The sequence below is a fragment of the Athene cunicularia genome, assembly GCF_003259725.1.
Source record: "Athene cunicularia isolate RWA chromosome 3 unlocalized genomic scaffold, athCun1 chr3_part1, whole genome shotgun sequence".
Classification (NCBI taxonomy): domain Eukaryota; kingdom Metazoa; phylum Chordata; class Aves; order Strigiformes; family Strigidae; genus Athene; species Athene cunicularia.
The window spans coordinates 59,210,597-59,234,333 of NW_020799097.1; the positions used below are offsets into that span (position 1 = coordinate 59,210,597).

General features: G+C 37.8%; 1 protein-coding gene across 7 annotated transcripts in view; it reads right to left on the reverse strand.

Annotated features, from left to right (window-relative positions):
• The window catches only part of PTPRK (protein tyrosine phosphatase, receptor type K), a 321,847-nt gene that overhangs the window by 207,030 nt on the left and 91,080 nt on the right, over positions 1-23,737 (reverse strand). For all 7 annotated transcript variants that reach the window (XM_026845144.1, XM_026845149.1, XM_026845148.1 and 4 more), the window contains exons 3-4: positions 14,098-14,179; positions 11,924-12,039 (exon numbers count right to left, since the gene is read on the reverse strand). In XM_026845144.1, the coding sequence (XP_026700945.1) occupies positions 11,924-12,039; positions 14,098-14,179 (198 nt within the window). The remainder of the gene's footprint in view (positions 1-11,923; positions 12,040-14,097; positions 14,180-23,737) is intronic.

Below are 23,737 nucleotides of genomic sequence, written 5' to 3' on the forward strand. Positions count from 1 at the left end.
CCGCCCCCCCTCTGGTTAGCTGGCTTCTCCTGATAGCAAAAGCTAAATCCAAAAGCAGGATTTTCAAGCTATTTTCCCCCCTCCCCTCCGCCTCAGTTTCGACCAAAAGCTTGAACTCTCTGGAATGATAACTTAATATAAAGCTTGGATGGATCTAGTGCCTTGAAATAACTAAAATAAACAAACCTCATAGTACTTTCTTCCTCTCGTACTTGTCCGTGCCCTCCCACATCACATGCTCTCACTGTCACACCATTGCCAGAAAGCCAAGGGAAGTCAAGTTCCCCCCCTAAACACAAACTTGCATGATTGTTAAATGACCAAGCAGAATATAATAAACAGGTGTGTTGTTAAAAATTATATGATAGCAGACTTGACAAGTAACCCACGTAATGCATTCATTCTTGCACTGCTATGAAGGAAAAAATAAATATTAGAGAGGTTTCCAAAATTAAGGATTCCCTTCAGTAAGTCCAGTGCTTTAAATCTGAATGCCAAGTGCTCAGCCTGCAGCAGAGAGGCACATCCAAGTTTGCTGTGTAATATAATTTACCCTCCAAAGCTCAGAACTTGCTTACTTAAGCTCATCTGCACGCTTCACGTTGAGAAACAAAGTGAGTTGGGCTCCTATTTAAAATGAAATATTCATGCACTTTCAGAACAATTAATCAAAATAAAATTTAACAGGCTTTACAGTTCTACTCCAACAACAAAACCTAGGATTTTCTTTTCTATTTACATCAGTGATTTCCTACCACTTTATCTTACAAGGCTGAGAGCAGTTGCTCAAATTTCTCTGTATTAAGATTTGTTTCTTGGGAACCCTACTGAACAATTACATCTTCAAAGTCTGTCTTCATGTACAGCTAATCCATTAAAATATTTTTCTATCATTAAAATGAAAAGTTCAAACAGAAGAGAGGTCTCACTTAAAAATGAATGTTGAAGAAAATACTTTGCATTCATTTTGGCGTGTATCCCTTACACTGGTAAGCCATTAGCCAGTCAGAGTTCAGATGCACTGCCATGATCTCTTAATTAAATTCTTCTTTTTAATGTCAGGGCATTACTACTGATTTTAAAGGAGAAGAAAGAAAGGCAGCAGTACTCTGCTTATTAGAGGGTTCCTGGTACATACTGTTTCAATTTATGTCCTTCTCACACTGAACAGAGCTTGAAAATGCTTCTCAATTAGGTTTTAAAAATTCAATTTAAAATTAATGTGGAATTATACTAATAGGTAATGGCTGTACACTGTGTGATCCTTGGTTCCTCCAGTCCCTTTCTGTCTGATTTGATAACCCTGAATTGCTCATTTAGGAGAGGTCACCAGCAGGCAGTTCTCTTTTTGTGAAAATAACTCTGGGCTTCACAAAGAACTACGCTGTATAAACACTTGATTAAAAGAAATAGAAGCATGTGGAAAAACCTCCTTAATTCTGGCATTTCAGGTCTTTAAAATTATGACCTCAAGTAAGTCTCTATGACTTCAAGGTTATTTTTAATTTGATATGAACATGATTTTATTAATATTTTTTTTTCAGGCAATGAAATGAGATCATCTATATTTTAAACAAAGTCAACAGCAAAGACTACACAGCTTAAAATCTAGCATAGGGAAATTAACAATTAGCCTTAAATTTCTATTTTCCATCTCATGAAAGAGATCAAACATTTAATAAACATGAAATGAAATTTTAGTGGATCTGCTAGAAACCTAAATGGAAACATCTAAATCCCAGCAACTTATTTAATTTATAGAATTTAGGTGCATTTCAAATTCTGTCATATAGATTTATAACTTATCTGCATTTCTTTCTCAGTTTTCCAGGATAAAAAGTGGTGGGTTTTGATTTGTTGTTTAAGACAGCAATAAGATACCATAGCTTTCTGTGGTGATGTACTGTCCAAATTTTTTTTAACTCTTTTTTTTTCATACCAGTGATTTTTATCAGCCTGGACAGCTCAACCTTACATATCGCCGTCCCCTTCCTTAGTGTAAACACCTTAAAATAAGTCCACTCCAGTGCTAATAATTACAGTCAACTCTGGTTGCTTTCTGAGACTCTCAGCTGGATGCCAGAGATCAGAAGATGTCAACACTTTGGCTGCAATGACACACACGTTACTCTGGCAGCAGCACCCACTTCAGCTGACCCCAACTCGCTCCCTCCTTGCCTTCACTCCTGTGTTCATGCAGAAAACCGACCTGGAATAAAAAAACCCCTTCCCAGAAAACATACTCCCTCACCAAATGGATTAGCTAGTGATCAGATTCACTATGCAGACACAGAGAGCAGAGCGGACAGGATCTGTGTGGGGAGCAGGGTGCAAGGCAGGAGTTTGTCTATGCAACTTGGTCCCCAAAGGTGCAATCAAAATTTCACTGGACAGTGGGAGGGCTGGAAAGATGCCCCCAGCAGCCAGGGGAACTACATTTCTGATGCCCCAGAGAAAAGGGAATTTGTAAATGACATGGTCCAAAACGTTCCTGATTTTGCTCACTGTGTAAAGGGAGAAATGTCCTTTTTTTGCAAGAGTTTAATGTGGATAGCTTGAATGCCAGTAATAATGCTTGATCTCTGCCAAAAGATGTTTTCAAAAAATAAAACAACTTGAGAAGAATAAACACCATTAACTATACTTTTTAAATTTTACTTACATGTAGCTGTCTGGCACTTTTCAGCACACACAGCATATGCTTTTACAGCATTTAGGACACAATTTCCAAACAGAGAAAAAAACCTTTCTAAAAAACTTTATTATTAATTTTAGTTTCTTTTAGTCTTTTACACAAATGTCTCAATATATATTCTTGGAGTGTTAAAACTTATTAAACATACTAGAAACATAATAAAGCATGACATCTATTTATTGTAAGATGTTATCAATAACATTTTAATTTTTTTCCCTACTCACAAAAGGAAGAATGACTGAACAAGTGGTATTTTTTTCCCAGTCAATTTTATTTACAAATACACAGTTTAAGCCTATTAAGTAATTTTTTTCAAATGAAACATGAATTGGAACTATAGCTTCAATAATATGCCTAGATAATCCTATCTTATTTTTAGTATACAAGAAGGTGAAGTAGAAATTTATTTTCTTTGATCAATTTTTAAGAGAAATCACACAGTTAAACCTTTTTTTAGTAGGAAATTAATACAACTCACTTTAACTTTCTGGTTTCACTACATGCATGGCAAACCAGACTAAGATTCTACTTTCCATTGAACTACGCATTCATTTATTAACAGGAAAAAACAACATAGTTTTTCCCACGCAAACACATACTGAAGATCTTGAATAAATGTGACAAGCCAAGTTTTATCCTGCATGCTGCACTGCAGTACAGAAAAATCCGTGATTACTTTAAATGTCTTGGTTACAGGCACTGCTGTTACTCAAACTTGTCCACTTTGAAGTAGCAAAATTTCTCTCATGCTGCACTCAACCTCCTACTGAAGAAAGCAATGGTTCTCAGGAAATAATCTAATTGAGAGCCATTTGGCCCTTCAGAGGTGGCAACCCTGATTTATTTTATTATAATAAAATCCACTGGAGGCAAAATAGCAAAATTCATACAACAGTATCAATGACCATTGCACTACACAAATAAAAACAACACTTGCTTTCTCTGGACATTTTAAAGCATCTTATTTTGAACCTCATCTAACATACACCACACACAAAAAAAATAATCTATATTTAAAATAAATAATAAAAAAGCTTTTCAGAAAGCTATAGTTCTTGAATGCAGTGTTTGTGGGTTTTTTTTAAAAAAAACCCACAATTCACAGAAATATGAATTCTGGACAGAGTGATTAAAGATCTATATCAATCTGAGTAGTGCATGCTGAACTACAGTATTCATCCTGCAGCTCAAAACAAAAAGTCTGGTTAGTTCAGAGAAGACAATGCAGGGAAAAAGTTACAAAAATCTACTACTGAACAAGACAGTTCCTCAAACAGTAGATGATTTCACCCTTTTCTAAAAGCAGCTAAGTATGCCAGCTGCTCTTATTCTTCTGTAATTCATTAAGTCCTGTAGCTATTTGAGGAAACTAGGGTCTGGGGTATTACGCTACCCACTGCACATCACATCACTGAGGAGGAGACAACCTGAATGCAGGCGTTAACAGACAAGACTCACAGGACTCAACTGCCAAGGAATTCGTAACAGTATGTTTCTATAAACATCATCTTAATTTCAGGTGTCTCATTTATATGGGTTTAAGCCACTGGCTGGCTGAGGAAATACTACCAGGACAATACACATTGACCAAGATTCCACCACAGCTGGTCTAGATGTAAACTACAAAATGGCAGGAGAAGGTAGCAGCACCCAGTGAATCGGGTGGTCAGTGAGCTGCCCCAGGGCACAGGCACAGGCAACAGCATAGTACCCCAGTACCTGATGCTCCAGCCACTGCAGGATTAGCACCATCCCTAGGGAAGATGTAGAGGGTTGACAACCCCAAAGGCTGCTATGTAAACTATGAGTGGTAGCTATGCAGACTGGAGAACATAGTTGACTGTGGCAGAATAAAATTAAAACCATGAGGATTACTGTATTTTATGTTGCTGAAACCTGAGATGATCAGATATCTAGGGAGAACTGCCATATTTATCCAAGAAGCTGATAACTAGAGGAGGGAAGAGAGGGACAATGGTTCCTTTAGGGTTAAATTACATAGATTAGCATCAACGGTGAATACAGAGTGGAAGGGGGGGGGGAACCTTTTTGAGATAAGCAAGTTAAAAAGAGAATCTCAAATATGAAGTTATGAATAGTGTATTTTTCATCGGTGAATATTCTTTATAACTCTGTCAGTCAGCAGTGTGTGATACAGAATAAACTACAAGTCAAGTCATTTACAAGGAGTTTGATATAACACTTCAAGGCAGCTTTTCATATATCTTTGAAAAAAATGTTTGGAAAACCAGAATGTCTATCACAGAACATAAATATGACGAGGTGAAAGTGCAGGTAGACAAGTCCTTGGCAAAAGAGAAGTCCTGTCCTCTGTGCTTCCCTATTCTGTTGCTCACTTTCAAAAACATCTTTTCCATAAGTAAAAGCAACCAATGATGAGACAAATGAGGGAAGTGAAGTTTCTGTGCAGGTCTCAAGTGCAACAGAAAAAGAACTTATACGCTCCTTGGCCATTGTCAGTAATCATGGTAGAGGTACAATGATGTAGATTTAAGCAGCATTTACCGGCTGAGGAAAGAAGGTTTGGCAGAAATGGCCCAATTTGCTGTACAAATTAGTACTTGTTTTGGGCATATGATACTGATGATTCAAAGAGTCTGCTGTCTTCCCAGAGGCTCTTCAGAGGTTCACGCATCACTCCTGCCACCCAGGGAGAAGAGTAAATCCAGACTGATCAGTTCTCTTTCCTCCTACAGCCCCCAGATAGCTTCAAGGCTAGGACTCCTCTTTAGGGCAAGCAGGCCTGACTGACTTATTTCCATTCAACACCAAAAAGCACCAAATCTGACAGCTAACTAAACCCAAAAAGTAGACCAAATTCTCCATCACAGTTACACAGTCAAAATCCTGTGGATGCTAACAAGGCACCTTCTCTGAATTTTCTCTAGGCCCCACAAAAGAAAAAGCCAACAAAGCTTCTCTAACATTCAGAGCGTACTCAGCTCCCTTTAACTTTCAGGGGTCATAAAATTTCTGAAAGTAACAAAAAATTGTCTTCAAATGTAATGAAAACTGTTAAAAGGCAAGTTCACTATAACAGCCAATGTTCAAACTAAAGAAACAGTATCTTAGCCAATTAACTGACTGCATCAAAATGCAATGGGATCTCAAAAGGCAAAATTACATTAGAAAACTATGAAAAAATTAAAGTAGAAAAAACATGCAAACAATAGAAAACAAAATTAAATTGGATGTGACTCTCCTATTAGAGATACACTTTTTTCCTGAGACACGAGCAAGACTCCCAACACTTCACTGAAGCTAAATGGTTTACCCCAGAGGCCCACAGCCCAATCTCAAACCCTCCTGCTGAATACTGATCCACGCCTTCACCTTCTGAGTACAGTAGGAAGAAAGGAATCGTGTGGCACAACTTCCTTCTTCCGAAAAGAAATAGCATCCGTCCAAAAAGTAAAACAAAACAGTCAGCGTTGTGTCCCTCAGCTCCCTCCTAGAGGCACAGGTCCTCATATACACTCTCCAGTCTAAATTCCTGAAACACTATACTGGTCCTGCACAATGATCTGCCCAAATGCATCATCACACGATACCATCTGCATGGGCCTATTCCAAAGACTTGTTAAAAAGCATGCATATGCAGTATCTAGCAAGAAAAACAAATGCTAAATATCAAATCATGTTCTACGGCAACCAGCAGCAAAGCCCAAGAAGCTGGTAACCTGGGCATTAATGGTTATGGCAGTTTCCTCAAGAAAGGGAGTGAGATACAGCCAGTTGTTAGAGCCCAAACAGACAACCGTGCAGATGCTCGTTCATCCTCCAGTAACAGTTGGTACCGCTGGGAGGTCAGCCCAACTCCATTGTTTTTACAGCAATTTGCATTTTATTTTCCATAATGCTTTTTAATTTCACTTTTTCAATTATTACTCTCAGGCAATTGCTTTAATTATCTGTTATTCCACAAGGAACGACGTTTTCCTCTGGCGGAGAGGGGGGTTGCATCAGACGCATTAACGCTGACGAGCCTCTCCACGGGCAAGAGCGGGGCTGCCTTGCCAGCCTTGGCAGCCCAAGTGGAGCGGCGGTTAGCCAGCACCCACAGCTATTGCTGACAGATTGGCCCGCTCGCCACTGCTCTCGTGGCAATCTGCACAGGATTACCAGGCGCATATTAAACTTTTAAACGCATGTGGTACCCCCTTTGAATTTGAGATTTGCCAAAGCAAATGGTATCACCGCAGACCGTGGCAAAACACGTCCGACTGCAAAGCCAGAACAAGCCGCTTTCCCTAATCCAATGCTATGTTAATGCAAAGCTCAGCAATGATGGATGGACTCATTAGTGCTGCAGTTATCGCCATCTGAACCAGGTGCCAAGACATATGGTTTAACAGATGTTCTAGCAAAAAGCTCTATTCTCCACACTGTGCGAGTGTCCAGTTAAACCGGACATCGATAAGACACTGAAAATCGTATTGGGCTTCTGGGAGCCACAATTGTTCCCAGCTCAGGAAGCCGTTAAACACAGCCTGATTATGCAAGAAACCCTATTGCTCTGATATCCCAATTAGATCCACAGAACAAATGCTGGACAATACGTACACTGCTTTCTGGAGTCTTTGTGTACCTAAATGTTATTTATTCTATTCAGTCAATTCTATTTCTCTGCTGTCTTAGTAAAGAAATGAAGCTTAAAAACATGGAACAATTCTGCACACAAAAATCTCCAAATCAAAAGTGCAAACAGACCCTCCCACCCCACTCCTGCATTTTTATGTTTAGAATGCCCTATGCTATTCTTTCCAATATTTAATATTTAACAATTATCCATCCCAAGCACAGGATTAATGTGCAGAAGTGACTTGTTTGCAAGGTTATTTATTGACTCCACTGGAATGCATGGTGTTTCACAGGGAAAAAAACAGAATAAAAAGGGAGTCCAGTCCTATTTTATACTAATTCATCAGATCACTGTGCACAAAGCAGCAAAGGTGCATCAAATGTTAACAAATGAAAGAATCCTTATTCTGGAAGAAAGATGATTCATAGACTTTAGAAAAAGGAAATTTGGCAGAAGTGGGTAACAACTGATCAGTTATGATGTCTATACATGCTATAGTCCATCTTTTAAGATTACACACACACACACTTACATTCACCTCCTTCAGGAAACAATATCTTAGCAAGAACTTCTGCTAATTTCTGAAGCTTCTAAGACAAAGCATACCAGAGCATAACAGATAGAAAAGCTAAGTTACCACCTTGGGTTTGGGGATTCCTATCACACAACACAACTGCTTCAGTGTGTACAGTGGCACCAAGATACAGTTGTTGGTGTGTGACACATTACAGTGGAAATTTTAAGAGGAGAGGAAAAATGCTGTGGGGTTTCTTTTACTCAGTATTACACTCAGACATAATACATTCAGTCTTTGTGTGTATTTCAGAAACAACATCAATACTCACTTGAAACAAAAACCAAGGACTTTGAAACTCAGAATTTGCTAATGATCGCAGGTCACAAAGAGAATCCTTCAGCTCACAACCACAACAGATTCAATAGTAATTAGGTTGAAAAGGTAGAGAGCAAAAAAATTTGAGCACTGCATATCTGTCCTGCTCCCACACCTACTATTCACACTGTCACAAAAAGTGTGTTTCAGATCATCTTGTTCAACCAGTCAAATCTCTTCACCTGTGGAAATATTGGTTTCGTATTAATGCAGCTGCAACTTTTAAAAGACTTCTGTTATCTTCACTGTTCATCTTTCAATGCCAGAGCTCTGACTGTCCCAGAACTTGGTCCCCTCCTCCGGTGGGGAGGCAAAATGCAGATGTGGGAGGGAAGGGGCAAGAAAGGGGACAAGAGACCAGATAAAATCTAAAAACAAACAACCAAGAGCAGAATCTGCAGCCATGAAAGTCAGAGGAAGTTCAATCCAATGTTAATTCCTATTTGTCTGAAATGTTTACAGACGTACAATTATAGAAAATGGAGCTGATGAAAAGATTATCATTACAACAGTAAACACACAGGAAACAGTGTATTGAAATGCTGTGTCTATTTTGATCTGGTTTTATTTTCAGACACACAAGAGGTATGTGCACTTAATTATATACACACTGAGAAATGCATAAGCATGGAAACGTGCACACACATAGATCATCTAGTATATGATATGGGCTTTTTTCCAATAACTAAAAAGAATTAAAGTTTATGGAGGACACTACAATGAGACATGCGACTGAGATCCACTTTTACTTCAGTTCAAGTTGCTATAATCTTTCCATCTTCCCTGCTTTTATCCAAACAACCCCATCTTTTTCCACCTGCTGGCACTATTTATATGGGTAATTCAGACACGAATCAATCTAAAAAAGAAAGAAAAAAACAACCACACAACCAACCCAAACCAAAATAAACAGTCCTCCTCACCCCCAGCAACAAAAATCTTTTTTAGCCAGATGACATTCCTGAACTGATTTACTGGTAACCTGCAAAAGCTCCAGTGTGAGTGCAGAGAGGGATGAGGAAGGTGAAGCCGAGACTGCAGCAGTTCAGACCAAGCCTGGCTGAAGCAGCTGTGGTGCTGCATGACTCTGAACACAGAGAAGGATGGCTGCTCTATTTTTTCTCCTGTTGCTGAATTTACTTTAGCCCTCCTCTGAAACAGAGGGCTGGAAGAGCAAGAGAGCACTGTTAGATTCTGTAGTGAAATCTGTGCCTGCACAGCTCTATTACTTCAATACAAGCAAATGAGATCTTAGATAATTTCAGATACAAAAAGCCAGACTACAGCTCAGATCTTCCCTCATCAAAGAATTTTAATAGCAAATTGTTTGCGGCTTTTTCTTTTATTTTTTTTCCCCTTCTTTTTTTTCTTCCCCCCCCCTCCCCCCCCATCTTTTTTCTTTCAATAAGGACATAACCAAAAGCCATTTTCTCTAACACAGTGTACTTGGTAAGTGTCTTCTTCCTCACCTGCACCCCCCTTCATTTTTCATTTCTGCACTCTTTTTTTCCCAACGACCTTTCTTGTTATGAGAAAAATACATTCCTGGAATGTTTCAGCTCAAGGCTCTCAAAAACAATTACTCAGGCATTTGATTTGATCTGCTGATTCTTCCTTTCTGGCTATTCGGGCTTTATGAATTTCTGGTTTGGTCAAAGGTTAAAGTGAACTGTTTCCAAGTCACACTCCGGAGCCTCATGAGGCACATACGTATCCATCACACGTTTTAAGGAAAAGAAGCAAATTCACCATTAGCTGCATACAACAGCAGTAACTTGCTGTGTTATCTAAGGCAGAGAATTCAGAGGGAAAGTTGCTGATTCACACTTATGTTGGGCGAGTACGATGGTGAGGTGGAATGATGAGGGAGATAATAAAATGGGTCCTCTTTAAATTGGTGAAAATTTGGCACTGTTTAAGGAAAAACAAGGGGAACAGAAGTACAAGTACATAATTTAATAACAAGGTATCTCCAAGAATATCAAGACACTACATAAGCACAAGCAAGCAGAGTTATAACCTCAAAGGTAACTTATCCTTTGCACTGTGAGAAATTACCACATCTGTGATCCACATACACAGAAAAACCCCAAACAAACAATCCACCCATGACATATATGGAGGGACAAAACATATGTTTTCTGAGTTGTTCTGGATGCTAACCAGGCTTCTCAGGGGAGTGAAAGTTAGAAAGGATAATCTGTCAGAGTTATCTGACTCTGAGGAGTGAGCGATAGGGAAGATTTCCAGCTGGCTGTCTCCATCGGGCCTTTCTGACCCATGATCAAATGAAGATGGTACTTCACGGGTTTCCTGTAAGCTCCTACTGCTGTAGTCTTGCCTTTCATATAGCAAAACCCAGATCAATTTAATTTTGTGTACTCTATTTGGCAAGCCTCTGAAATCAAACTCCTCCTCCTCAGTGAATGCATTATATGTTTCCTGAATTTAAACAAGCTACTACTCAAAGACATGGAGTACAAATCATTCCTACTGCTATGATACCTCTTCACTAAATGCAATGCAGTTACTGCTAGATTTGTGTTCTTTTATTAATGTTGCAGCATATTTGTCCAGTAATATATTTTGCATCAGCTTTTTTCTAATCTCAATCTATTAAAAATATATTCTAAAATTTTAAGTTTATCACATGCTTATATACAACTGTAAAAGGTCTGTCAGTTCCACTCTCCATTAAAAGAAAAATCAAACAGATTGAAATGAACTACAATCAGTTACTTCAAAGTACAGCGCTTGCCAAAAAAAGTAGATTTTAAAGTTCTGATTATAGTTCATTTCCAAGTACAGTGCTTCCCAAAAAATATACACTTTACAGTTCTGAAAATATACAGAAATAGACATTTTAAAGAACTAAAGAGAATATTTAGAAACCATTCTAAAGGAGTGTTGTTACTTAAGGTTTATGTATAAACTAAAACATACATATAAAGGTACACATACAACTAAAGTGATTTTTTTAACCCTTATTAAGTGGCAAAATTTAATTTTTTAAGGCACTTCTGTGAAACTTTGCCATCCTTCTACTTGACTGGTGGTCTTAACTGTAAGCAACCCCATCCCCACACCACAAAGCAAAGTAGTTGTTCTGGCAGGGTGGTTGTGGTGTTCAATTATTTTTTCTTGTTTATTAGTGAGAAGGGTTATTTTTTGGTTTTAGTTCGCTCTTACATACTAACATACATACTACTCACAATTACAGATGATAAAAGTTTAAGTTTCTCATATTATGGACACAAAGGCCATGCAATGGTCCTTTTATGTTGTCCCATTAAACATGCTGCTGAGTAAAATTGTTATGCACACAGAAGTACAGCCACATCCCTCCAGTCATCAACTTGGACAAAGAACTAGTTGTAATTTGCATGATAAAATAACCCTCAAAATTTATGATATTTGTGTTTTATCAGATGCCAAATGCCAATTATTTGCATTTAATGATAATAAATTTTGATACAGAGGAGCTTATTTACGAGGAGAGAAGGCCCACAATGACTTAAAGACCAAACCTTCTCCGCTTAGAACCAGTTGTTCTAATTCAAGCTTTCTAACATTACTAAAGTTATTAAAATTTCTCCATTTAACTAAAAAAAAAATTGTATTTAAACTAAATATTTTACATGCAGAAGAAAAAAAAGGCTTAGGAATCTAAATATTGCACCTCCAGAAAGCAGCTTGTCCTCTAGCTAAATAGACTTGCATGAGTTGGCCTTACCTGGAGCCATAACTTGTTATTCACTGCATCTCTCCCCGTAGCAATGCACTGAAATGTAGCATTCTGCCCTGCGTTGACCTCTACATCCCCCAGCCTCAAGAAATGTGGAGATTTATCTGCAGAGGGGAAAACAAAAATTACAAATAACATTTATTGCTAAAAAAGGTGCCAGCAACATTGTCTCCCTGAAGATGCATATTATAACAACCTTTGGCTTAAACAACAGAAACAGAAGAGAAAATTATTTATTTCATCTCTGTTCGAGAAGAAAGACTGCTTTCAGTCCTTTCCCTTCTCCCCTGGTGATTCTACTAACTTTATGTTATACATGAGTTATAATAAAGCCTTTTAAAAATCAAAGCCAAGAGAAGGAGATCAAATGCCAAAATGTCAGCAGCACTTTACAAAAATTATCCAAAAGACTTTCAATTGTATGAAACCCATCATAGTGAGAAAAACTCAATTAGCAGGATACTGCTCAGGCAAATAGAGGGATACTATTCAGATTATTTGCAATGCAACTCAGAACTCTGTTGTTCTACGAAATGAAATAATTTGTGCCATTAAATACAGTATTTCAGGAGGTAACAAATTATTTCCCACACTGACAAAGCCTAGAGGAGAGCTCACTGACATAACCACCTGAAGGATTTATTAGATGTAAGAAAGTCAACAAAACATATTTGAGGAATGGGTACATTACACAGATCTTGCCCATTCCTTTCTCAAGAACTAACCAAACCAGTAGCAGAACTGTTATTTCTTTGTTCTTACTAAAAAGAAAACAACACACAGGAAAAACAGCAAATTAAAGCCAACAGGATTTAATCATCAACAACAAAAAGATTTTATATGAATACTGTATCATGCTGATAATCTGCCATCATGGCTGTACCCAAGTGCCTGCTGTTTTGGAAGTTAAAAAAAAAAAAACAACTAATACAAACACAAAGGGAAAGAAAAAAAAAAACAACAAACCCAAACACCAGAATTTAAAAAAAAAAAAAAAAAAAAAAAAAAAAAAAAAAAAAAAAAAAAAAAAGAAAAAAAGAAAAAAAGAAAAAAAATAAAGCCAGATACTGAATCCAAGCAGAGCTTTGCTGAGTACAGACATAATATACCTGGGCTGGCTGAAATAGAAAGAGGTAACTCACTCAAATACCCTGTAAGCTTGGTAGTCCCTAAGAGTTGTGGTTTTAACAGATTTGGAGTACAAGCAAACAAAATGTGAGGTTGCCAATGCAACTTTTTTACTGGGCATTGTTTTGCAAATTTTGGGAAGGGGATTGTTATATCTTGATCATTTCAGAGAGCAATTAAATTAACAGCCATGAGGTCTGCTACAATGAAATCACATTTTAGAAAGCAGATGTCTAGGGTAAGATTAGAAGGGTTGGACAGAACCAAATTACCAAAAAAGCCCCAAGTGATAACAACTGACAAAAATGCATAGTAATAATTTCTTCTTCACAACTTGTTATTTGTAGCATATTCTTATTATAAAAATTTATGTTTGCATGTGTGTAATTCTTCCCCAGGATTAAGCAGGGAAAGGCAAACATAAATGCCTGAAGTTTGTCCACAAAAAAAAACCCACAAACAAACAAAACAAAAAACAAACAAAAAAACCCCCACAAAAAACAGTTCTTCATCAGTCCAGTAGCCAGAAGCCTTTTTTTTTTTTTTTAAAAAAAACCACAAAAAAAACCCAAACCAAAAAAAAACACCCACCAAACAAAAAACCCACACAAACAAAACAGAACTACAAACTCTTGTGTCCTTTTTAAAAAAATTTAAAAAAAATAAAAAGAACAAGGGCATGAAATATGATAGACCTCCTACATGCATGTGCCAATTCAGTTTTCTTTAATCAGTGATTATACACATTAACATTAAACCCCATACTGATTACACACACCAACTATTGTATGACTAAAAAGACACGGAAAAATTTCTGCTTTTGTATTCCTATATACTTCACATCCGGCACACAGAGATTTTACCCAGGTAAATCAGTATTGCAACACTACATTTTCCCCTGGAAGCTGCAACAAAAATACTATTGAAAGAACAAAGAACTTCAGTGATCAAGTGAGGAAAACTCAGCAGTCTACAGCAATATCAAATATGTCCTGAAAAGACAGAGAAAAATGCAGCTCTTAATCATTACTTACCACAAGGGTAACTCAGAACCTGGATGTCATCAATGGCAATGTAGCCATTTCTCCCATCTGAGACTTCAGCTTCAAATATTACCTGTCAAAATGAAAGAAAAAAATGTTTACAACACTCATTTCTACAGATTTCCCACAGTGGCAAGAGTGCAGATACAAGACACACTGCCTTTTTCATTTAGTTGAAGTTCCTACAAGGTTTGACGACTGAACGGAATATTTATTACTTAATGTATTGCAGTTCCATACCCATTCATATACATTACCTGTTTCGGATTTGCTGCTTATGGCACACCAGAAAAGCATGTTTATTACCTCAATTAGCAGCATACTGCTTTTTCTCTACTAAGTGTATAAACATTATTCAATTCTGAAAAACACCATTACTACTTTCAGATTCAACGTCACAGTACACAACTGATCAACCAATTTTAATGAAATTTATATTTTTGTCGGGGGTCACAGCATAGTCCATACCCTCCTGTAACCTTCTGCATCATAATTGCACAGAAAACCATGCAGCGGCACAGAAATAATGCAGCACTCCCCAGTGGCAATGAAATGAACAGCTGTAGCATGAGATTTATGTAGTAGTCGTTAACTTCATTCATTCTTGGGGCAATGGGGAAATTGCTGTGTGTGAAGGAAAAGAAGAGGTTGTCTTCATATCCAACTTCTTGTCCCACCCCAAATGGACAGTAACAACAAAGAATTGGTCTTGGATTGCTCCAGAGCACAGAGCTGTGCTTTGCTACACACACTGCAAAATAATGCCAACTGACCAGAATGAATTTATTGTCAAGATTTGTCTCCTTGTATGGATTATAAAAAGAAAAAAAGTAGAATATAGTGAAAGTAAAAGAAAAATAATTAGAAGGAAAAAAAATAAAGGATGCAGCATGAATGTCTAAACTGAAAGGAAGATATGAAAGAGGAAAGCATACCAGTGAAGACTGAGTTGTGATTGCCCAAAATAAGTATCTGTTGGTGTCTTCTATGCAAAGCAGGTTTAGAGTCAGCTGCTCTAGACATAATCTTTTCAATAAGTTTATATCTCTCATTCTTAGGGACAATGTGTGGGAGCAGTAAAGGCAATGGGTTAACAACCCAACGTACCCTGTAGGTGAAAAGGAGAATGTTCTTCCCATCAAGCACCTTTCAGGTCTTCTTACTGGGGGATCCATGTGGCGCTTTCCTAGGAAGTAATGACCACTGCACTCTTCAGTCTCAGGGTAGTCCTGAGAGCAAGCACCTCCGCTCTACCCCTGGAGCTCCTTTTGGACCTCTCATTCACAAAACTACCCTCTTTAGCCAGATACCTGGCATTTACACAGCTTGGCTCTGAATGCTGAATCAGGAACACTTTTGTGTGCTTATGCTCCACTTGCTACATTTCCTCAGCCTTACATTCCACCCAGACATGAAGTGCAATTTATCTTCCCACCAAAGGAGGAAGGTACCCCTGGTGGCCTGTTTATATTCAGAACTAATTCCACAGCCTCAAAGAGATAAAAATAAGGAAAACTTCCAAGGAAGGGTGCATATAGGCATGCTCATGGTGTGGTTCACAGGGTCCCCCAACTTGTGCTTTGACTGCAGGAGGCGGCAGCCTGTGGGGAATACATAGTTTGACAGCACCAGGCTACAAATCCCTCTTCCAACTTCTCCAGAAGTTCTTGCTGAGGTTCTGGCTGTACTTCTTTCCACTTCCTTTTCTTTTAATTTTATTGACACCCCAGTGCAATTAAGATACAGAAACCACTTAATTCTCTGACTTCTCCTCATGCCTTGGCCAACAACAGCTTGATAGAAAGGTATTTAGTAGTGTCTGGGGGTCCTACTTTCACTCCCTTGTCCAATGATCTCTCTGACCAGTGCACTATTTGATGGTGTCCATCAGCTCCTCAGGCATTTTCAGAGTTGTCACTTGTTCCCAGTAAGGAACATCAACATGAATATCTTCAATTCTTTAATAATTTGGTTTGATCCTCTTCCCTGCCCCACAGTTTTTTAAATAATTGCGTGGTGTTGAAGACAAACGATAAAAATTAAATAGTATATTTCCAAAAAGTATATTTCCAGCAGACCAATTTCTTTAGAATACAACACAGTCCTAACATATACACAAACTCTGAAAGCACTTTGTTTCTCAAAGTTCATTTAAGAAATCAGTGTTAAGAACTGGTCTAAGTTTACTCCTCACTCTGAACCAGTTTGCTACTAATTTATTTGGAAGTAACATAGATCCAGTTCCCAGGGAAGTTTGGCCTCATGTGTGTCCTTCCCCTGTAGGTTGATACCTTCCTACACTGGGGGCAAAGAGGAGAAAGTTACCTTTCTCGGGACATGAATTTACTACATTTTTTCTTTCTCCCTACCTCTGCCAGATTAATTTAATTAATCCCCACCCTCCAAGAGTATAAATTATAATAAAAAAGAGAATTTCCCAGGGAAGTGTAAGATTAAGACATGGAGATCCATGAGAAGAAAAAACCCAACACAACAAAAACATGAAGAAATATGGAAATGTAAGACGCCTATAAAATGTTACACAGCAATGTTTATGAGGTAGGTAAAGGAAAAATAAAGTGATTAAAAAGACGGATATATTAGAGAGCTGAGATGTAATATATAAAGTGCTGAATTATTTTTATTTACATTCATGATTGGTATAAATACAGCTATGAAACATTCATAACTATAGACACTCTACAGTAAAAGATGCAGCTCACTTAAAAATTCTTATAATTTGGTAACATCTGTTCACATTTAACATAGGAAATGGCAAAAGGGAATTGAATAGATAGGTGAAAACAGCAATTTAAAATGTTGACAAGTCAGACCAGAACCTGAGGTAGAGTTCTTTTCCTCACATATGCACACACTACTTGAGAAAAACGAGACTGCTGAGCTATTCCTTTCACCAGAGAAGGTTTATCCTAGTAAGACACCAGTGCTTTAGGAGTGAATCCTCCACTTAATCTCCACTGCTGTTCAGTTTACAGTCCTAGAAAGAACAGCTTAAACACATTGATAATCTGAATTATTTTTCAGCTAAAATGACTCTAGCCAGAAACCATTAGTTGCCCGTGCAACTATAAATGTCCTTCCACTTATTACAATTTAATCGCATGCTCATCCAGTGCACTTCTGAGAGATGCTTACTTCCTTTTAATGGAGAGGAAAGACTGTTTCCAGGGGATGAATCGGTCTTGCACAGTGCAGGGCTGTGCAGACAGCTATCCTGTCTCATTTGTGCTAGCATCACTGCAATGAATGAGAATGGGAAATGTTGAATAGCTCAGGTAATTCAAATACTACTCAAGGGAATTAGATTTGATCCCTGAATTTTCTACACAGTTCCAAGGTGATACTCAAATAGTTAGTTACTTCTCCAAATAAAATGGCATGTCCTTGCTTATGAAGTGCCTGTATTCAGATGCAAATGAAGATACAGTGTCAGAACTCCCTGAACTGGACACATTTCTACATATTTAGCCATCCCTAATGCATCTCTTGTCCATATATGGGTCCATTTTCCCCCTAAAACCATGCAAGCTTTTAGTGAACACAGTATCATTTTGGAAAATCCATTGGTTTACTACTAACAGCATTAAGAGCCATTTCCATTTGTCTGGTTTGTACCTGGCTTCCTTTAATGATCCAAATCAGTGAAAAATTGATCCCAATCTTCCCGCTATATTATTATTCACAGCTTTGTAGACCTCTATGATATGTCCCCAAGTAATTTTGTCGCAAATTTGAAGAGTTACAGATTATTCAGTCTCGTATAGAAACCATTCCTTTTTTCTTTGATAACCCTTCTCACCCTTTTCTAAAGCTCCTTCTAACTGTGTTATATTCTTTGAAGATAACAAGAGCAGAGCTGGCACACAGTAATCAAGATGTGGGTGAGTCATAATTTATACAACAGCATAATGTCATTATCTAACTTATACTGAACTTCCTTAACCATTCTTAACACTTCATCTGGGTTCTAAACTGGATTTTTATGAATGTCATGATCTTGCTGTAGAGTGTCAAATGCAAGCTTTGAGTCCATTATTCTGTGTGTGAAATTAGGATTTTATATAGTATACATTATTTCATATCTCGTTATCTACACTAAAATGTGCCTGTCATTTTATTGCCCAATCACTCACAGTTGGTGATATTGTTATGGTCCTCTTACAGGTCCTCACAATCACATAATGTCCTTGCTATTCCAAAGTAGCTTTCACCTACAAACTTTTGTCTTCGCACTGTTCTCTGGCCCCTACTCTGGTCCCTTATGAACATGATGAAAGGCACAAATCTCTATAGATGGTGCCCTTGGTGATTACCTCTGGGCATATTGACAACTTATTCCTACGTCCTCTTCTTCCTCTTGAACAAATTACCTATCCATGGAAGTATTTCCCTTCTCACAGAATGGCAGCTTAGCTTCACTACAAGCTTTTACAGATGGACATGGTCAAAAGCCTTCTGGAAACCTAACTAGCCTGTATCAATCATATCACCATTATATTCTTGCTGACCCTTGTAAAGGGCTCCCAGGTTGAAAATTAAGCCTATTATGTGCAATATACAGCAAAAAAAGAAAAAAAAAATCTAGTTGTTTTGTGTCAGGCACTGCAAAAAAGAACACTTTTTTTTTTTTCACATCCCAGCTCTAAAATGGAGATGACAATTACTCTTCACCTAATATTATTCTAGAAATAAATGTTTGTGAACAACTTAAATACTCAGTGTTTGAATGCAATGTAAAAAAAATAGTAATTGTTACAGCAGAGACCCCCTAAAGGGATTTAGCTGCTGAAGTTTAATGCTTAAGAAATACTCAGCCCTTCACATTCCTAGACAGCCCTAACATTACATCCTGTAATCACCATGAAGACTGCAGGAATATAAAAAATATACATCTTAAGGACTGGCCCAGACAAATTTTTAAACTCGTCAGGATCAAAAAACTTAGATATCCTCATTATTAGCGTATTTGATGCACTGATCAAAATAAGCATTCCCAAAGCATACCTAGCCAATTAAGTACAAAATTAAGTCAGAAAAGAGGGAGAACAACTCTGTAGCCCAAAGCTACTCTTGGAACACAATTCTCACAGGTTTTGTAAAAGCTGTTTTCTTGTAAACTATACACCACCGTCAACCAAGCAGGGTATTTTCCCTACAGTCTAAGACCTTCCTTGTCATTCCTCTGCTTGACTACTGACTACTCACAGTATTAAAGAAGGAGAAAATCTCCCAGAGGTTTAATAGCAGCCCTGTAAGACCATCATATATATGAAGCAAATATCCATACATCAATTAGATAAAAGTGAGTATTAAAAGGTTTAGTTACAACAGAAATATAGTGTTTCATTGACTACTTTTTCCTGCTAGACTCTAATACACATTAGAGAGGACTGAAAAGGAATTTGAGATAAAACACAGAATCGTCTAGGTTGCAAAAGACCTTGAAGATCATCCAGTCCAACCATTAACCTAACACTGACAGTTCTCAAATACACCATATCCCTCAGCACTATGTCAACCCGACACAAACCATAAACACCTCCAGGGATGGGGACTCCACCACCTCCCTGGGCAGCCCATTCCAATGCCAAACAACCCCTTCTGGAAAGAAATGCTTCCTAATATCTAGTCTCAACCTTCCCTGGCACAACTTGAGGCCATTCCCTCTTGTCCTATCACTTGTTACTTGGTTAAAGAGACTCATCCCCAGCTCTCTGCACCCTCCTTTCAGGGAGCTGTAGAGGACGATGAGGTCTCCCCTCAGCCTCCTCTTCTCCAGGCTAAACACTCCCAGTTCCCTCAGCCGCTCCCCGTACGACCTGTGCTCCAGACCCTTCACCAGCTTCGTTGCCCTTCTCTGGACACGCTCGAGTCATTCCATGTCCTTTTTGTAGTGAGGGGCCCAAAACTGAACACAGGAATCGAGGGGCGGCCTCACCAGTGCCGAGTACAGGGGTGAGATCCCTTCCCTGTCCCTGCTGGCCACGCTATTGCTGACACAAGCCAGGATGCCATTGGCCTTCTTGGCACACTGCTGGCTCATAGAAGACAAAAAATATATTTGGATCTTGCAATTTTCATAGAGCATTCAAATTGCAACACATTTTTGTTCAGCTATAAAAGGGCTTCTACTAGCTTAATTATCTGAAATCAAACTTGTAAATAGGTTAATTCCAATGCTTGGTGGAAAGGTGTATTAGAGACCTGCAAGCAAACAAAAGATACCATGTCTGTGATAAATCACAGTATAAAAACCACCTAAAAAAAATCGAAACAAACAAAACTGAAAACTGAACTTCAACTAGAGTCCAGAATTAATGGAAACTTTGATCTCCTTCCTCACTGTTCCAGTAGGCATAATCATGACGGTGTACATTTCGATCTATTTTTGGCACATCCCACATAATTTCTATAATTTGTAAATAAAACAAATAAAGAATAAGTTCCTTAGAACCAAAAGAAGCAGTGCAGTTACATTAACCTCACCAGATATAAAGCCTTAAATTCTTTCATAAGAATATAAAATGAAAATACTATTTTTTCTACTTCATACACATCTCCTTCATTGACTCATTTTAATTTTTGTAAAAGCACAGTAGGGTGACTCCAGATATATTTGAACCTAGTACTTATACTAGAATTCATAAAGATTAAACAGCACATAGGAGTAGATTTGTTTTGTAGCAAAATAACTTTCTGCAGATGAAAAGCTATGAACAGCAAGACCAGTTATATGCAAAACACTAATGAACCCTATTCACTGACAAGCTTCTAGTTCTATCCAATGTTTCTGCAGTGTTAAAGGCATTTTAAAATACTAAAGCAAAGTTTTTAATTACCAAGAAACTAAATATTAATATAAACATTAAAACGGTATCATGTTACAAAAGAAATCCTTAATAGAAGCTACCTGAAAGGGACAGCTAAACAAATTTTTACCAAACGTATAAAACTTTTGTTGACATAATAAAAAGCATTTCCCTTGTGAAAATTAGAATATTTTACTGAACTAATTCATAAATCATGAAAACATAATTACTTCCATTTGAATGCTTAAGCAATGCTGTGAGGCAGACTTTGCTGCTGACAAGGCCCAGGAGAATTTCCCGCACAGGAAATAAAACACTTGGGTGAAAACTTTGGTATCTCCATTCTGCCAGAAGTTACCACCCTATTACTTTTTTTTTAAGGCCATGTTCTCACTAGTATCCTTACCCACAAAGGTGGTCTGCTCACAGATTCTTTGGCCTTCTCAGAGTCACCCAGAGGGAACTTTGACATACACACCTCCTCTCATCCCCAAATTCCTTTTTAAGGTCCACTCAAGATGAAGAAGCCTATACTCCCAAAATTCATCTCAGTTTACACTTTGGTGAGGAACCACCCAGAAACCATGCCTACCAAGAGTCCCAAAGGGTAATTTTTCAGAGAATTTATTACTTGTAAATGAGCTAGCTTCACTACTCAGTCCCAGAAAACAAAAAAGAAAGAAGGGAAAAAAGGTAAAAACCCTAAAATTGTCTCTTTGCATGTAAGCAAGAACTGTAGGTGAGCTTTTGGTGAACTACACAATTTAAACATGAGGAGTTAGTAACGATATTTTACCTCCACAGACAACACACATGTCACACGAATACACATAATTAAGATGAAACATAACAAACCTTTGAAAGGGCCCATATGACACAGTTACCTGATACAGGCGAAGCTAGAGACTTGACTCAGTGACCCTGGAGATCACTATGTTAGTTAAGAACACCAAGAAAAACCTCACACCCTTCCACGTGTCTGTGCTTACATCTTTTAAGTTGCTACTGCCAAATATTTCTAGGCTCAGGCCTAGAAAATGTCTGAATGAAGCACCACACACAGAAGAGTTACAGCTGCTCTGGCTTCAGAGCAGTAGTAGTTTAAGATTGGAAAGATTCCCAGATGATATAAAACCACACCCTGCTCTTGCTTGACTGAAGAACTTGAAGAAAAAGCATCCTTATATAGTCTGTAAACACAAGATCTTCAATAAAACATAATGTTTGTTTTGGTGAACAATGAAATGGTGAAAGTTCTTAAATGATTAATATTTTAAAATAATAACACTGCTTGCAAAGGCATGTTTTAACCATGGGAAGCTAAAACCTTGATAGCATTGTAAATCATGACATTTAAAGGCTAAAAATGGGACAGTAGCAGTAAATGACAAGTTAAGAATCAATCTGAAATACTTAATACTTCGCTTATTTTTGTGATAGACCAGAATTTTAAGAAAATACTTTCCAGTAGAACAGAAGCAGTCCTTTCAAACATGGGTAGCTACCAGAAATTGTAGCAGTACAGGCCTAACATGACACCACGGTACTTTTCTAAACCTATAGCAGAGGTCAGTCCTTTCTGATCTTCAGTGATCACTGGGAATTCCTTGCCATGAGAAATTCTTCTATGCTCCATCTGAAACCATATATATTCCCAACCAAATTACTGATACATTTGAACACGCCCAGTAATCACAACCTTGAAGTAATATAACCATTAATAATATACAGAGAAATAAAAATTTCAGTATCCCAACCACAGGATCTTTTCCATATTCACTTAAAAAAAAGACAACTTCATAGAATTAATCTATAGAGAACTACAAAAAACAAGCCAAGCAGAGAAAAACTAGCAGACACAAATCACAGTGATTGTCCTAGAAAGCAGTATGTAGGATGTAATGTGAACCTTTTTCCAGGCCATATCAGAGAAAAATATCAAAAGTTGCTTCCTTTCACAACAGCAGTCAAAACAATTTGCAGGACCTATGCAGAGAGTCAAATCCATGTCCATGCGTTTGCTTGCTTCAGAAAAAGATGCTGTTCAAACCCACTTTATAAATTCTAGCAACCACCAATCAAGGTGCTGACAGGTACCTTGCTTCCCTCTCCTCATTCTTTCCTGCTCCACCACACCAAAACTTACATGAGCTATAACTGAAGCTATCACCCTCTGCAACTTTGTCCGAAAGGGTTCATATTCAGCCTGCTTGAATAACAGCCCCTCCCAGAAAGGAATTAAAGTGTAAAAACATACAGTGAAAAGATACAATTTTGAATGGTCATTCTTGTAAAAAGTCTGTTCACAGCAGAGTGCAGAAAAGTATAAGCCTTTTCCAGAGAAGAAAAATAGTACCTAGCATATTTTAGAGACGTATCTTGACAAAAATATTTTTGAAAAAATATTTTAAAAAGCCCTGAGCATGGGTTCTTGCTATTATGAGAACAGCTGCAAGTAGAATTCCAAATGACCAAAGACATCCAATTGTCCTAAATTATGATAGCTGCAAGTGTCAGGAAGGAAGTAAACAACAAAAAAAAGGCAAAACTGTACAATATCTCCTGTGTCACCATGAACAGTGTGGAATAACATCAACATGTCTTAACTCAGGAAAGTTAGGATAAGATATGTTCCAATACAAGGGGAGGGCAGTTTGATAGGTACAGTTTAACAGATATTTAATAAATACAGATCAAATATTGTCAAGGAAAAAAAAACGTAATAAACAAAAAGCTACTCACTCAAAAAAATGGACATGTTATGTCAAACAGTGCTGTGGAGATACTCATTGCATCAGCAC